The 16,760-nt window shown below is 39.0% G+C and overlaps 1 protein-coding gene across 6 annotated transcripts in view; it reads right to left on the bottom strand.

Annotated features, from left to right (window-relative positions):
• Positions 1-7,621: 7,621 nt before the first annotated feature.
• The window catches only part of GPHN (gephyrin), a 268,694-nt gene continuing 259,555 nt past the window's right edge, over positions 7,622-16,760 (bottom strand). For all 6 annotated transcript variants that reach the window (XM_030949405.1, XM_030949403.1, XM_030949401.1 and 3 more), the window contains 5 exons: positions 15,566-15,639; positions 12,847-12,911; positions 11,473-11,576; positions 10,195-10,291; positions 7,622-8,625 (listed from right to left, as the gene is read on the bottom strand). In XM_030949405.1, the coding sequence (XP_030805265.1) occupies positions 8,492-8,625; positions 10,195-10,291; positions 11,473-11,576; positions 12,847-12,911; positions 15,566-15,639 (474 nt within the window). In that variant the 3' untranslated portion in view covers positions 7,622-8,491. The remainder of the gene's footprint in view (positions 8,626-10,194; positions 10,292-11,472; positions 11,577-12,846; positions 12,912-15,565; positions 15,640-16,760) is intronic.

Here is a 16,760-nt window from a genome sequence, read left to right on the forward strand (position 1 = left end):
GAATCACTAGTGACAATGGCTGTACACACAGGAGCTGACATTCATGTCAGGTCAGCTTATGTCTAGAAGTTGGTAAAGGATCCAGTCTTTGACAAGAGAGGAATGGTGGCTCTGTAGGTATAGTTGAAGCAGGAAAATATCAGCTAAGACATTTTATAACCCCCTTACTTACTTTCTCACATTCTCTGCCTTCTTGTCTCTACAATGCCTTTATTCTACTGCCTTATTTCCTGAGAGTCCTATATCCCAATCTTGCTACCAACTGTCAGCTTCTGATATATTTAGAGAAAGGTTTATTATGTATTAGTAGTGATTTTTTATTTATATGAATATGGATAGCATTGGCCTGAAATGATTACTGGAGTGGGGCCAAAAGGTGTGTTTTAAATTTGTTTCTCCTAACTTTATGGTGTTAGTGCTGAGACAAAGAGCCAGTGTAAATATGAGCTCTGTAGAAGCTGGCTTTCATCTCAGGGTCACAAGGTCTGTTAATAAAGTCACCCTTAAAAGAAGAAAAACAGTGTATGGAAATGGAAAATACATTCATATTTCTTAATTAATCTTCAAAGAAATATTTAACACTTCTAGGTGCTAACTCACCTGGTAAGTTCCACATATTTCATGTGGGATGGCCACTGTGAGAGTTTCCAGAAGTTTTTCATACTTTCCTATGGGAGCATGGGTGTGCTGCAGTATCACGTTAGGCACTGGTGAACAGAGATTGACAGCACAGGGATCAGTGATCACACAGTTGGGTCAGTTGTGGACAAATGGGTTCTATTTTTAATTAACCTGAACAAAAAAAAAAAAAGCTGCATCAATGCTGACATTTGCCATATGTTCTATCAGAGACCACCCTACCAATAGATTTCATAGTGGCTTGGTGGCCCTAGAGCTTATCTGCTGGGCTGGTGAGGAGAGAGGAGAATGTGGAATAATGAAACAGGAGTATGCACAAATGAAAAGAAGGGAAAGGAGTTGAATACGGATAAAGGATGATTGCAAATCATTCTTCGTGTGTAATTCAAAACATTGGATATCTGATTGCTGTGGTCAGAAACCTCTTGAGTACTATTATCAATAATTTCTCCTAATATAAACAAGATGGAAGAGACACTGTTCTGATGATTCACTGTCTTTCTAGCATTACTGTGATGTTAATGGTTTTGAGCCAGGATCTTGCTAAGTGCTGTAGTAAAACACTGCGAAAATATCCCAGGTAATTTAGGTGTGAGACTTGAAATTACAGAAAGGGAAAAATGAGAAAATACAAGAAGAATAAGTTGATAAGTATAACCATATGATTAAGTTGATAATGAAATCACATGTTATGTACCTTTGTCAGAGCTTGGTTTTGACAGGCATAGAGAAAAAGTGTCCTAAGAAGGAATTTGAGGGAGAACAGTGCATTAAATTTCTGTATGTCTAGTAGAATCTCCTCCCAAATGTGAGACACAGTATTTAAAAAAGATCAAAGGCTACTTTTAAATTTTATTTTAGTGTAAATGAATCAGTAATGGAGCTATTTTCTTGGGTTGATTGGTTAGGGCAGCTGCCTTCTTTGTAGTAAATGAGGTCTGATAAATCAAGCAGGAATAAATCATAAAGTACCCTGAAAAAGGAGACTCATAGTTCATTAACATTCTGCAGGTGTATCAACAATGCAAGATTTAATTAATCAAGGTACGACCAAAGGATGTAATAATTATCACAAAGGGAGGGAGTGAAATCCTGTGAAAAACACTGTTGAAGTACAGCATGTAAATAGAATTCACATATTTTAGACACACTGTGAATGCAGAATTCTAGGAGTGTAGGCTGTTGCCAGAGTCCTGCAGGGCTTTGGCCAGTGCTGGATGACAGGCAGGGAGAGTGGTTACACTGCAAGGGTAGGAGAATCTGCAAGTGGTGAGAGATTGCCCAGGAAGGACTGGCTTTGATTTTGACTGGGTTGAACTGCCATTGCTGGCTAACAACCTTAATGATGTAGCACAGAGCCATATTTTTTTATCTGCAACAGTTCTACCTGCTGCTACAGGAAGGAGTAGGACCTCACAAAGGAAAATGAATACAAAAATCTTTGTTTTTCTCTAATCTGCATCATTGCTGTTGCTGGGTTTCTGAACTATTGCCTTTAAAAAGTGAGCAGAGTGAGTCTATAGGAGAAGGAAAATATATCTCTATGTGTGTAGTAAACAGAAAAACAGTAGTGAGAATAACTGAATGACGAGTACCTGTTGAGCTGAGGGAGAAAAAGAAAACTTGTAATAATTGCAAGTAGTTTTATCTTTAGCATGCTAAATGCTTTCATTTCAAGGACTTTTTACCTGGAGAAACTTGCTCTTGGAGATGGGAGTAGAAGTAAAAAGAACATACTCTCCTTTGCAAAGAAGTCTCTGAATGTCATACATAATGGGCATCTGACTGCCCCGTACCTGTCCTCCACTGTACCTGCTAGTGATGGACCTGGAGAACCTTGGGCCAGGTGTTATTTGGGTTTGCCCACCCGCCATCCTCTTTGTGATCATTAGGGTGTCTGCTTTTTATCCCAGTCCTTAACAAAGGACTGTTAACTTGGCTTTTTGCTGTTGTTGTTTTGGTTGGGGGGGTTTTGTTTGCTTGTTTTTCATTTTAGGTTTTTCTTTGTTTTTTGTTTTGTTTGGTTTTGGTTTTGGTTTTTAGTTTTTGTTTTAATCTAACCCTAGTCACCACCTCTTAGCAAAAATCCAGTTAATGGAGTAAGCTGCAGCATGACTCCTTTGCAATGCAGACTGCCAAGAGCACATTAAATCCTATCTTCTGCTCTGTTCTCTGGCTTTTCATAGCACATTGGGCAAATTGATTGGATTTGGCCTTTAGGGAGTAAATTACAGAAAGTCAGTCATGGATGTATGGTGTCAGCTATCTTTTAGTGAGATGGGCTCAAGTACCATTGCATCTGCATGTGTGCCTCTCCCTTCCTAAGACTGGCAGGTAAATAGCTCTCAGGCCATTTTTATTTTCATTATTCAATATCTTTAGTGATTAATAGCTACCTAGCTCTGACACAAAAGTCCTGGCAGGCAGCACAGTACACCACAACCAACCTGCTGTCATCAGCACTGGCTCCAGTTCACTCACCTACACAACTCCCCGAGCTCATTCTCTTGAGTGCAGCCCATGCCCTGAGCCACAAAGCTCTGCAGAGCCACATCTCTGGAGACTGATCACCAGCCTTGACCATGAACAAGACTGTTCCAGCAGCTTCATCCAAATACAAGAAAGCTATAGGAAAATATTAAGCCAAATTATTTTTTTTTCTCTGCAGTATCTCCATGAATACAAGAGGATGGTCTTGGCTGTCTGGCAGTTCTCCAAAGCAGTGCAACAGCATCCTGAAATGAGCATAGCTGAAGAGGCTGTCAGCAACAGCAAGAAATCTAGCTGGCAAGAAACCACAAGAAAAGATCAGGCATAATAAGGTAAAGTATCAATATTACAGCATAGTTGTCAAAACACCAAAGCAGGTCTTTCCCCAAAACATAGAACAGATCCTCAGTGGAGGTAATCACTGCAGTCTCCATTATCAGGTTGAACTGAAGGCAGCTAAATTCCAGGAAGATACCCATTTACCAGGAGCAAGAACTGCACAGGGATTGCTCAAAATTGAGTGGAAGTGAGTTAAAACAGCTAAGGAAATTTAACACAGATAAAAGTAAAGTTACTCATATGAGGAAATTATTTTCTTAAACTATAGTTATAATTACTGTTCTAACTATTGGTAGTTGGATACTACCAATAAAGCATGAGAATTTAAGGTCATCTCTTTTAAGAAAATAAGAATATTACCAATAAAGCATGAGATTTTCAAGATCCATAAAAACATACCAGTCAGAAGTACTGAAGAAGAAAAATATTACGAAATAGAGAATAAACAGAAGTCATCATGATGTGGTTAGTATGAGACAGTGGTGCCTTTTAACATGTATGCAATTCTGATCTCCTTGTTTCTGACAGAATATAGTAAACCTGAAGAGGGTGAAAAAGGAGCAACAGGGATGGGTGACGTGATTTAGGGATGCCAGTGACAGTGCTGCATTGGTGATTGGACTTTATGATTTTGAAGCTCCTTTCCAACCTTGATGTTTCCATGAATCTGTGATAGAAATCATCCAATTTACAGACCCTTGCATATAGTCTGTGACCACAAAGGGCAGACTACATAGATTAGGACATTCAATTCAGAAGATAGCTATCTATAAAATTATGGCTGGCAAAGTGAGGGTGACTACTCTTTGACTGCTCCAACAAAAAAAAAAAAACTAAGAAGCATCAAACAGAAGTAGGAGATAGCAGATTCAGAATAAAACAGAGGAGATGCTGCTTCACACTGTGCAAATGTGGGTGTTTTTGCCACAAACACTGAGTGGGGGTAGAACTTAGAAGCTGGATAATTATCTCCTTGCCATGCATTTATACTTTTCTGGAGGTGTGAACTATTGGCCAGTGTTTTGCAGAGGGCCAATTTGAAAAAAAAAACAAACCCAAAAAACTAAAAGTGCACAGGCCACACAGTGCATGGATGATTCTGGTGTTATGTTATTTCCTTCTCAGCAGTTTCTTAAGTAGTCCCACAGAAGCTTCTCCTGCTAATACCAGTCATTGCCAGCGTAGCAAGGTGTGTTTGAAAACGTCCGTGTTGGCTTCTTGGCTCAAGGTCTGGTCTGTACGTGGTCACAAAATTGGGTCCCCCTTAATAGTACAACCAGCACTTTTCAAAATGACTAAGTCACTGGTTACTTTGCCATAACAGACAGACCTAAATAGGAAAGGCTCTTGTCAGACACATTAATGTGTTACATTGTCTTGGGCTACAGTAATATCAGCGTGAGGAGATTGCCAGGTACTGACAAAAACCACTTTGCATGTTTCCTTGTCAGTCCAGTGGGGCAGTTTTTTGTGTGCTAATAATATATGTGTGTGTATATATTTATATATACACTTACCTTTAATTTTATCTTACACTTTTCTTGAAGTAACTTTATTTTTCAATCCCTGGTTATCAAGGTCAGGGTAATACCTTTGTCTTCTGTGGTATGCTCAGATAATCTTCAGAGTTAGTAGAGTACAATAGGGTTTCAGTTTTGCTTGTGAATTAACTCTGCAAAAATTACTTGGTTTCTTGCATTTTTAAACACAAATTGGAAATGCAGAAGTCCTTGCATGGGGACAGAGCATGCTTTGTATTGCTGTATGGTGCTGGGATAGAGCGAGTCTTCTGAGCCAGATCAGTCTAAAACTAGAGAGCTACTGAGCCTCTGTGCATCACCTTTTGAAGGCTTTCTATTCCAAGAACTTTATCAGCTTGTGTGCGATACTGCACAAATGCAAAGAGCAAGTCTTAACTGAATGCTGAATATGAGTCACTGAGCCCTACCAGAAAACATGCAGCTAGCAGCAGCTCGTGAGGTTGTAACATTTGCAAAATGTGCAGTCTTTTCCTCCCCACAAATTACCCAAGATTTGCCTGCATTTCAATGCTGACTTTAAATCCAGCATGACAACTCATCTCTCTGAGTGGAGGCTAGGATAGATTTACTAGAAAACAACAGTCAAGTTTGAAAAAAAACAACCAAATAAAAAACCCCATAAGAAAACACAGAAAAAACACCAGTGTGGCTTTTTTCACTTGGAGTAAATATGGAAATCCAGCTGCTGATAGTATCATGCTGAAAATGCTGTGCTTTGTCTCTTGAGACCAGCTGGCACTAGGAAGGAGAAGGGTTATAGTTGCTAGAGATCATGTTCTTCGCCATGAGGATAAGGCACTTAATTTTAACTTATGGACCAAATACAGGTATGGGAAGCTATACCTTGTTCTAGAGATTGCTGCTTTAATGAGCACCAGCTGCAACAGCTGTTCTGCCCATGCAAACCATTTGTCATCAATAGTTGTGACTTTGATTGTCCTCCTGTCCTAGAGGAGTCTCTGCTTTTTTTTCGTACATGTAGAAATGCTCTTCCATGTCTAACCTGTAGTCCTTATGTTTCATCTTTTACATGGGAGTAACACAAGCTGGCTTTAGAATCAAGAAGGAGGCTACTATAGATATAAAGCATTCAAGCAAAGAGTTTTTCATCTGGAATTTTGGGAAATGTATAAAATACCCTCACAAAAGAAATATTAGGTTGGGAATATATTCCTGAATTTATTTGGGATAAAAGTCTATCAGAAATGATTGGAAAGTGCCAGCAAAAATGGCAGATAATTTTCATTATTTTTTCCCCCTGATACTAAAACCTAACTTCAATTTGCCAGCTAAGGCAAAATAAAGGTTTTGGCAAATTTTGTGCCTGAGCATTTCAACGTCTATTCTCTTGTTATTCTTAGTTTCCTGTCAGGTAAAAGTATAAGAATCATTAATTGTCAGCCCCAACTTTTGCTTGATAATGTAGCCTCATTTGAGCTCTGACTCCTCATTTGTATTTCCTCTGAGGAAACAGAGGTGGGAGAGTGTGAAAATGTCAAAGTTCTATATCCAAATGTATCAAATGCATATACTCAAGGAGTAGACTCTGCCTTTAAAACAACTATTGAATTTGATTGCTAGTGAGACTTTATGTTATTGGTGCCCTTTATAAACTTCTGATTTTCATTACACATGCTGCCTATAATAACCCTTAACTACATTATAATAATTCTTTGGCTTATAATGGGCAATGTTCTGCATTATTTCTCAGAGATGAGTTAACCCACCTCTCTCTTCCCTCTGTGGTTTAAAATATTAGTACAGTAAAAACAGGCATCCATGAATTTAATTTGCTACCACCCTGCTGCTACATAGAGAGATCACAAACGTGGACATGTGGTCCAGAACAAAAAACCTATGATCAGCAAGTTGTGTTACTGTTTCTCTGAACAATCAATCCCTGTATTGCCTTCAAAGACAGCGTATGCCTACCTGCCTTCAATCTTTGCAATTGCTCACACAGGGAGGCCATTGCATTTGGTTTTAAAACCAGCCTAGGGGGATGCCCTCTGCAGATACCATAGAACTACAGCTCTGGTTCACTCCGGCAGTCAGGATTTAAATTTTCTGTGTTCTCCCTGACTAAGTCTTCCAAAAATACTACAGATAAATGCTCTGGCTTCACAAATGGAGTTGGTGGGATAGCATTTTACCCATGAAGTCCAAGAAACAAGGTGTTGTAGGGCACTGCTATGGTCTTAATCCCAGATGAAATGTGAAGCTACCAAAATACACAATCTGGTGGGAACTGAAAAGTCCTTATCTCATGGGGAAAAAAAAAAAGAAAAGGAACACTTTATGAAATTTCAGACAGCGGAGCACAAGAGCTGTTTGCAAATGCTATGCAATTTATATGGGGAAAAGAAATATTCTCCATCTTTGATTAGTGTGATTGCAACCCCACCCCACCTCAAAATGCTGCTTCTGTTTTGTCCCTTGGGAAGTGTGAGAGAGAGCTCACTCTGTAGTTTCAATTCACTCATGACACTGTACATGAGGGAAGGCCCTAGATTGGACAGTATTTCTCTTCCTCCCTACACTCTTCCTCCACCCCAAATACCCTCTTAAATCACTGGTTTTTTGTTTCAAACGACAAGGCTGAACAGGTGAAATTTTAAATAATGATTGAGGATTTTTTATTCATTTAAGTTTCAATATCATTACAGAAAATGTTATGGTACAGAGTTGTTTAACATTAGTTTTATTTCTTTGCTCATTTAATTTCCACACGAATGCTGGTAACACTAATATCTGTACAAGATCAGTCTTTGATTTTTTTAGTTTTTAGTTCTGTACATTTTTAAATGTATTGGTTAAAAAGGCTGTCAGCACTTAAGGAAGCAATTTTTTTGTTTGTTGAAATAAAAGGTATCCAGTTACTGCCCAAGAGTACTGAGCTGGGTGGCTGCCGGGACAAGAGACATCCCTGAATGCGCGGCGAGGTGGGAGAACCTCGGGGCTTCATTGGGTTCCCAGCGCAGCCACTCTGCTTTTGGCACTGTGCACATCAACACGAGATACAAGATAAAGAACAAGCAGAAGCTCTCTGTGAAGCGGTTATGAAGCATACTAATAAGGGAAATCCAAGTGTTGTCTACGCTAGTATAAATAAGCAGACAGCCTTGTTTTAAGAGCGTAAGTAGTTGTATCTTAAAGATGAGAAAAAACACAAGTTCTGCAGGCACCTACTGCTGTCTACTAAAAGCTACCGCTATTGGAACTAGCATTGAACACACAAAGCAATTGCAAGAAAAGGAAAAAGTTGCTTTGATATAATCAGAATAAATTTCTTTGTTAAGATTTGTTTTAAAGTTTTTTTTTAAAAGGTATTTATTTAAATTCCATTTGAAATATATTTCAAGATGTTGACTATACTGATCAACTTTTATCCAAATCGGAAAAACTAGCTGTGCCGTTGCATATTACAGGATACAGTCAATGATATGTGGACATGCATCAAAGCTTCATTCTTGCTGGTGACATCATAGCCTTCCAATGACCATGACATCCACCACCTCCCCCTTGTGAAGCTCCACATACTGCTCTGTCTTTGGAGGTAGCATCAACAGTCCATTGGCACTGCGCATACTCATCAGACGACTGCTCATCTGATTCCCTACAGGAGAGAGGCAGAACAATTTCAGTGCAGTCTTCAGTTAGTTCCAAATGCTGCAACATGGTACAACAAACAAAAGCTGTTATGATGAAAGTATTTGTGTGGCTAACTTATTCATGAAGCTTGGGTCTTGCTGTTCCAAGGTGGATGGAAACAGAGAACTCTGTGGAGATTTAGTCACTGCACTGGCTCTCAAAACCATCATTCTCTTTGCTGATTGCTTTTCTATCCAGCCTTCCACATTATCTGTACCATATATCTTGTCCTAGTAAATTGCTAATCCTATCAAATTTACTTTATTTTTCAATTTGTACACCTATTCCAGTTATACAAACATTAAATCAGCACAGTCTAGAATGTTTTTAATATCCTGTTCTAGAATAAATTTGATTAACTCTATTCTCTCTGAATAGAATAATTTAGGCTGAAAAAAACCTCCAAGATCATTAAGTCCAACCTTTGACAGAACAGGACCATTTCAACTAAACCATAGCACTAAGTGCCATGTCCAGTTGTTTCTTGAACTCTTCCAGGGATAGCGACTCCACCACTTCCCTTGGCAGCCTGTTCCAATGTTCAACAGCGCTTTCAAGAGGAAATTCTTCCAGATGTCCAACCTGAGCCTCCACTAGTGCAACTTGAGGCCATTTCCTCTTGTCCTGTCACTTGTTGCCACCCCCACTTGGCTACAACTTCCTTTCAGGTAGTTGTAGAGAGTGATACGATCTCCTGTGATTCTCCTTTCTCCAGGCTAAACAACCCCAGCTCCCTCAGCCACTCCTCACAGAACTTGCTCTCGAAACCCCTCCCCAGGTTCACTGCCTGTCTCTGGAAATTCTCCAGCACCTCAATGACTTTCTTGTAATGAGGGCCCAGAACTGAACTAATATTTTCCCTGTGGAGCCTCACATATGGTGCTTTCCGTTGAACTATTTGGATGTAGCAAAAAGACAGTTGTTTAAGGACATAAATCTCTTGCAAAAGTGTCACAGTCAGCTTTCTAGCAGTACATAGCTGAACCAGTATTCAAATCTAGTATTTACCTTAACTGCAGCCGATTATTCAGAAGTATTCCTAGGTGGCAAACATGACTAATAAATCCTTACTCTGTTTTAAGAGAACATCTATAGCCTCTGCTATCTTTCCTACTTTTCCAGTTCAGCTAAAATCACACTTCTTTTATTTGTATTGCTCCTACCTCTGCCCCAACTTGTGTACAACATGTACAACAGCAAAAGGAAGCAAGTGTGCCTGACTGCAAGTAAGCTTGGTGGATGTTTAAAAAAAGGAATGCATGCACATATTCAAGCATTCACATGTAGTGTGTATGTGTATTAGGCAGGTTATTCAAATTAAGGATGTTTTAATGGTTAAATTGACAAGCCATATGAGCACTGAATTTTGTACTAATGTATGTGTATGCACGTGCACAAATGTGTGAGTAAATCAGGCTCCATAAAGTAGGTTCTATGAAAAAAACCTGTGCACACTCTTGGTTGTTCCCAGACACACCTTTAGGAAGGGAAGGCTGTGTGTGAGTGTCTGTCAGTCTGTGTGACTGGCACTGACCTGTACTCTGTGCCCAAGGTAGTGGTTCTTGGTGATGCCAAGTCAGAATGCACCGGTGATATTCTGGGCGGGGGTCCAATTTTACATCACATGATAACTGTAGGATTAAAAAACAAAGGATGAACACCTCATGCATTCACATTGCACTGTCTAAGATAATGGAATAATCTGCTCAGTTGATTTTCCCTAAAAACAGTCTTTTCAAAAACTTGCATTTTGAGGTAAGATGGTGTCTAGTGCAAGATTAAAAGCTGTAGAAGGCAGAGACTGCAGTATTTAAGAGACTGCAGTATTTAAGGAAATACAACTGTGATATTACAATATCAAAGTATCTGAAGGAGTCTCTGTGCATTAAGTGGAATATTCCAAAACTGTTCCTTTACTGAGAGTTTACAGATAGTATTTCTCTAGAAAAAAAAAAGCCCGGTCTCTTTGGATTACATTGCAGAAAGATAAAAATGGTATTTGCATTCAAAATCCTCCTAGCTCTGACAAAAGGAAAATGGCCAATCTTTGAAATGAAAAGACATACAGGAGATGGCTCATAATGGAAAATCCATGCAAAAGTGAAGGTCACTGCAAATTGCACTCTCTTTTAGAATATTTTAGCTGTGAGATAAAATCTGGATGCTTGAGGAAGGTAAAAGAGACACGGGATAAGCTGTAAGAGAAAAGTGCATAGCCAAGAACACTTAGAAAACTACAAAAGTTGATGTATGCCTTGGTACTTTATTTGAATCAAAAACAGAAGAAGAAGACATTATAATAACATGCCTTAAATCTATATTAAATAGAGTTGCACTCTCCATGATTTATTAGAAAAGTGAGAAGAGTTTAAGGAATTTATATTGTTTAGGGTGAGGGTCATGTGGGTTTCTTATATAAATAACTCAACAAAAGCTTTAAAATTTGTATTTTCTATTGCTAATACAGAACTATCCAGCTCTAGATATTCGTAGATTACTCTGCACTTTTTACCATAGCCTAAAACAAATGTCTTTTTTAAACAGGGGATTGTCCTTGCTGCCTGATTGGCAAATGGCTGCCTCTGCATCTATATATCTCACTCCATTAGATGGCAATCTAACTCTAAAACATTACAGGACTGAATATTACTGTTAACAGAGACTGAGAATGTGCCTCTGTTTGTGTGAACGTCCTTCCACTGCCAGAACTAGTCTAGGGCTCAGATTCCACAAACACAACAGTCTTTCAGAGCCCAAAGAGCTGTGCTTCAACAACTTGTGAGAATTTTTAAATAGACGACAAGCTTCTTACCCTGGCTTTGATGATGGTGGGCCGAGGATCCAGGATGCCCTGCATTTTCCTCAGCGCAGGAACAACAAAGAGATTGCAGGTGACAACAGCTGACACAGGATTGCCTGTAGGACAAAGAACAGTTGGTGGTGATGCCCTCTTGGTTTACTCTGAAATGCTGAAAGTGAACTTATGTTTTATAGCAATTTCATTTTAAAGGACTCTACAGAGCATTCCATGCAATGTGCTGCATACAGCACAGACTGCAGAGGTGTGTGGCAAGGGATGTGTGGCACGTCCACCTGTTGAAAGCTACACTCTGGATGATGTGTGCTGAGGTCCTGCTCTGACCAGAACTGCCCCATGTTCCTCAGGCCTCACCATTTGCCTCTGTTCTTCTGCTACCTTTGTCCTGTGCCTACATTTGTCTGGGGCTGGAGCAGAGTTAATTGTGCATAGTTATTGGCTCTACCCTCACAGGGCTCTTTATTCATGACTAATGGTTCCCAGACACCAAGGGAAGAATAACTTTCAGTTCCCTAACAGAGTAGAGAAATGCTTTAGGACAAATTCTGAGGAGAATTCTACTGATTTATATGTTTTCTGTTGACTCACAAAAGATGTGTATGACCACCTGTCAAACACCACTGTCTTATGTATCTGCACTTCCCTAGATAACAGTTTTAAAATAAATACTGTGATCAGATGGATGCTCCACTGATCTCTCCCCTGTAAGAAAATGTACTGCAGCAACTAGAGCAAGAGAGGGTAGAAGCACTAGAGATAATCTGAAAACCACCAGTTTACCAAGCAATCAGGGATTGCTTGTGTAGTCAAAATTCATGGAAAATCAGAGCAATAAGAATAAAATAAATTCCTCCTCATTTAGAAGGACAGAAATCCATAAAGAAATCTCTATTCTAAACAAGTGCTTTCCCAGGGCACACAGCCAGCATTGGTGCAGCCGTGCTGCCCTCTTTTGGTTCCACAGCATGAGCATGATAAACAAAAATATTCCGTGACATGTTCCTTGGCATTCCCTCATTTTTGTCTCCATTTTCAGTATGTCAGAGTGGATGCACTGACTTACACCCACAGGATATTTATGGTGAAGGTTCAGGGAGCTGTAGGAAAAAACACCCCTGTGAAAAATAGAAGGAAATTGTTGGATGGAAGAAATCCTAAGACTTGTACCAGAAAATTCTGAGGACAGAGACAAAAAAGAACTCCTTAGCACATCCCTGTAAGTCCATATCTTCTGGAAATTTCTGAGAAAATCTTACAGGTACCTTCCTTAGGGGCCAACACCAGACACAGGTGCTGTGAAGTGTCACTATTCTGTTTCATGTCTGACATCTATGCACAGCAATAAAAGTAATCCACAAAACATCTTACCTGGAAGCGCAAAGATTATTTTTCTTACGCCATCAATATCCAGAGTTGCAAAAGTTGTTGGCAGGCTATAGAGAAAGGAAGTTATTTAATATCTGCATTAGAATTTGACTGAACATTATTTTATTATTTAAAACATTTGCAAAAGAAAATAAAAAAACAGGATATGTCTCTCTCAGCAGTTCATTAGAACCTGCTGGTTATTCCATACTGGAAGTATAATCCTCTCTTTATGGTGACAGAATAATTTTTCTTGATATGCAACTCTGAAGTTTTAAGTACACAGATTTGGAGAGGAAACATCTAAAAGGAAATGAACTAGTAATCAAAAAATCTAAATCTTGTCTTCATGCTAGAAGCCAAATAGCAATGAAGTAATACTGGAATTATGCAATTACAGAGCCGTGTTTGTTTTTCATATAAGGGTTCCCAATTTTTTATAACATTGGTGACTCTAATTCTCTTACTGCAGTCTCTATAACAGTACTACAAGGAAGCAGTATTTCTGAGCAGCTAGTCTGCAGATGAACAAATTCAGATACCACGGGCAGAGCTGCAGCCAGGTGACTCCCAGGTCTATCAATGAAGAGCTCTCTCTGCCTTTCAGAGCTGCTCAGTGATTTTGGTGACTTGCTGTGAGGGCTATTACTGTTACACAAATAGGACAGTAATGTGACAGCTCAAGAATGTGGCTGGCAAAGAGAAGGGACTCATCCATGAAAAAAGAATTTTATATTAGTATAATCCTTTCAAACATTAGAAACTATACTAGCAGCAATAAGAAGGCTGGTTTCCTTGGCTTTATCTTGAGCTGACCACTTCCACCGGGTCAGCAGATGACAGTTTACAACTTTGAAGACTTGCTGTATTTTGATCATTATCACCTAGTTTTGTATCTGTTAAGACTCATCAATATCCTAGTTTACAGGGGAAGTTAGTGTTTGATGTTCCTGTTTCAAAATGCCTCTAACATGATGGGAACTATGTGCCAGACCTCCAACTATTATAACCAGTGCACAAACCAATGGACAAAAAATTGAATTGCTAATTCATATTTACTAGAAACTCTGAATTCTTGTATGACACTTCAGCACCATCATTGGTAGAAACTTTCAGTACTTCCTTCTGTCAATGCACTTAGACAAGATAACCTTACATGAACTCAGCAACTTTCAGACCAAGTGGAGGAATGGTAAATCCCAAGCACCATCCTGCACTCATGAAGCACATCAAATAGAGGCATACAAAAAATTCTGACTTCACTCTTGGAACTTACTCAAGGGATTTTTTCCCAATATAATAATTGCAATCTACAATCTTTTAAGATGCAGTTAATAAAATCCAAGATACAATATTTTCTGTTGCACTACAGCTAATGAAAAAGAAAGTGCTTACAGTCTCAGTAAGAACTGATGAGCAAATGTTTTCGTAGCAATAATAACCTTTCTTGTGGCATAAATTGAAAAGGGACATTTAAGAGAAAACCCCCATTTCTTGAAGTTTTTCCAGCTAGTTCTTTAAAGTTCATTGCTGCAGGTCTACAGAGGAGTCACCAGAGAAAAAAAATTATGTTCTCTTACAAGTAAGCCAGAACCAGAATTTAATACTCTGAATTCTCTATATTGAGTTATCCATTTTTGTCAGCAGCAGAGACTGGAGTGCAGATTCTGCTTCTGGGACTTCCCTACATCGGTTGTAGCAGTATGACAGAAGCAGTGAGCAATTTCCATGCCTGGGCTACATCCACCACGGGAAGAAACAAGCTTTTCCTCACTCATTCCTTTTGTGCAAAGGAGGTGGTGGTAGGAGCAGCACAAGCAGCAAGCCCACACGCAGTTCTTTACCAGACTGTACGCAGAGACAGTGAAAGTATTTGTCTGTTTTCACAGCAAACACCCACTTGCAGCTCTGCTCTGTGACAACAGTTCTGGGCTAGAGGGAATCATTCTGCAAAGCTGTGCTTGATCTTGGGTCGCTGGACCATTCTGACCCAGCTTGCAAACAAACTGCCCTCCATAGGGAGTGAGGCAGAGGTGCAGACATCTTTCTGCTCTTGCACTGTGGAGAAATGGGAACTCTCTGTTTTCAACATGAGTGATTTTCATTCTCTCTGCAGAGCATGCTTTCAGACCTACTGATGAGCAGTGCCACAGCATAGAAAAGCAATGCTGAAACAGTTTTCTGGGGCAAACTAAACACATAAAGGACTCTGCTTACTTTAAAATTACTATGCTCAATATGCCAATTAGAAAAAGCTTTGCAAATTACCTGTCATTCCACCTCTCTCAAGGAACTGCTTATAGGAATATAAATAATGCAAATTTTGAAGTGAAATGAGATACTCTTTAAGCAAACTGCCCATTTAATATACTTATATTTCCTGTTTATTTCATGGTAATGTTAATGTGAGCTCTGTGATTGCACTGAAGGCTGTGGCAATGTTTAAACCATGCTGGCTTCCCACCAGTCCCCAAACCTGATTTGCAGCAGTTATCAGAGAAATATCTCTTACTGATAAAAAAAAAAAATCTCTGTTCCAGTTAATTTCACCCATAAAGATGATGACTAATCTGAAGAGCACTGATTTTGCTGCTTTTCCCTCATATATCTATTCTGTGCTTTATAGTATATCTAAAAAATTGAAATCTACTGAAGTACTTCACTAGGATATTTGGCCCAATGTAGCCTGTATCTAGGCTGCCTAAGCAGAAAGATTTCTTACCCAGGTTTCATAAAAACTCTGCCAAAGTGAATCTGTGCGTGAAGATCAATATCCAGCACCTGTTTAAGATAGTCCTGTTTAATTAAAAAAAAAATTAAGTAACATCAAAGTGGCTTTACATCATCTAAGCATTCAAAGCAATTAATTAATATCAAGTGAAGATGAAAATTTGCATATCCTGAAAGTGCTACAGCCCAGTGGGAAATTTTCAGCATTTGAAAGAAAGTGTTTTGCACAAGAAGAAGTAAAGAAGAGACTCATTTAGGTGCCAAACCTGACTCCAAGAGAACATTTATTTCCTTTAAATTCATCTACAGCATCAGAATCTTAGAGCACCCCACCAATACCTACTACTAAAACATTCTCCATGTCAAAGACGGAAAAAACCCTTTATGATTCAAAGCTAAGACTTTAAATGATCAAGTTATTTAAATTTTGCCATGGAAGTTATCAGTTGTAGATTTAGAGATCTCCTACTACTTTTGAAATCAATACTGTACTGTAGAAATCATAGTTTTCCAGGATACTGTAATTATTGTAATTTCTTGGGTCTAATGGTCTAATTCACAGTAGTTGGTTTTACATTACTTAGAAATAAAAAACTGTGGGTGGTTTGTGAATGAGTTCAAGCTAAATAATTTTGCATAAACACGATTGATCCAGTTATTAAAACAAATGGAATTACTTGTTTAATCTTTAGTGACAATTGCTGTGCCTGAAGATGTAGTACCCTATCTGTTGTGTTTAGGCTAAAGACTTGGGCCATAGCAGTCGTCTGTGAAGACAGACTTTGAAAGCAGTAAATCTGAAATTCCGTGGCAGTTAGCCCTTTTTTTTTGTGCATGTGTGTGTTCAAGTACTGGGAAAGCAGCGACTCATTTCAGCCAGGTGTTAACTCTCAATTATTAATTGCATTAACCCCTCCTTTACTTTCTGTTTACTGTTTGGATGTTCATAGCTATTTCATCAAAAATGAAGAAAGCTGCAGAAAGCTCAGTATCAGAGGGCAGATCATCAGTGGAATGTAGAGCCTATTGACTTTAGGTTGTTGCCTCAAATTCAGACTGGGGAGAAATGAGCTGATAGTCTGAATGTCTGTAAGACCAATCAGCAGTTCAGCTACTTCTTAGTGGTATTGTGTCTGCACTATGTTGCCACAATCCCAATTGAAAGACCAGTACTTGTCCTTGATTAT

This window comes from Camarhynchus parvulus, chromosome 5 (assembly GCF_901933205.1).
Source record: "Camarhynchus parvulus chromosome 5, STF_HiC, whole genome shotgun sequence".
Classification (NCBI taxonomy): Eukaryota; Metazoa; Chordata; class Aves; order Passeriformes; family Thraupidae; genus Camarhynchus; species Camarhynchus parvulus.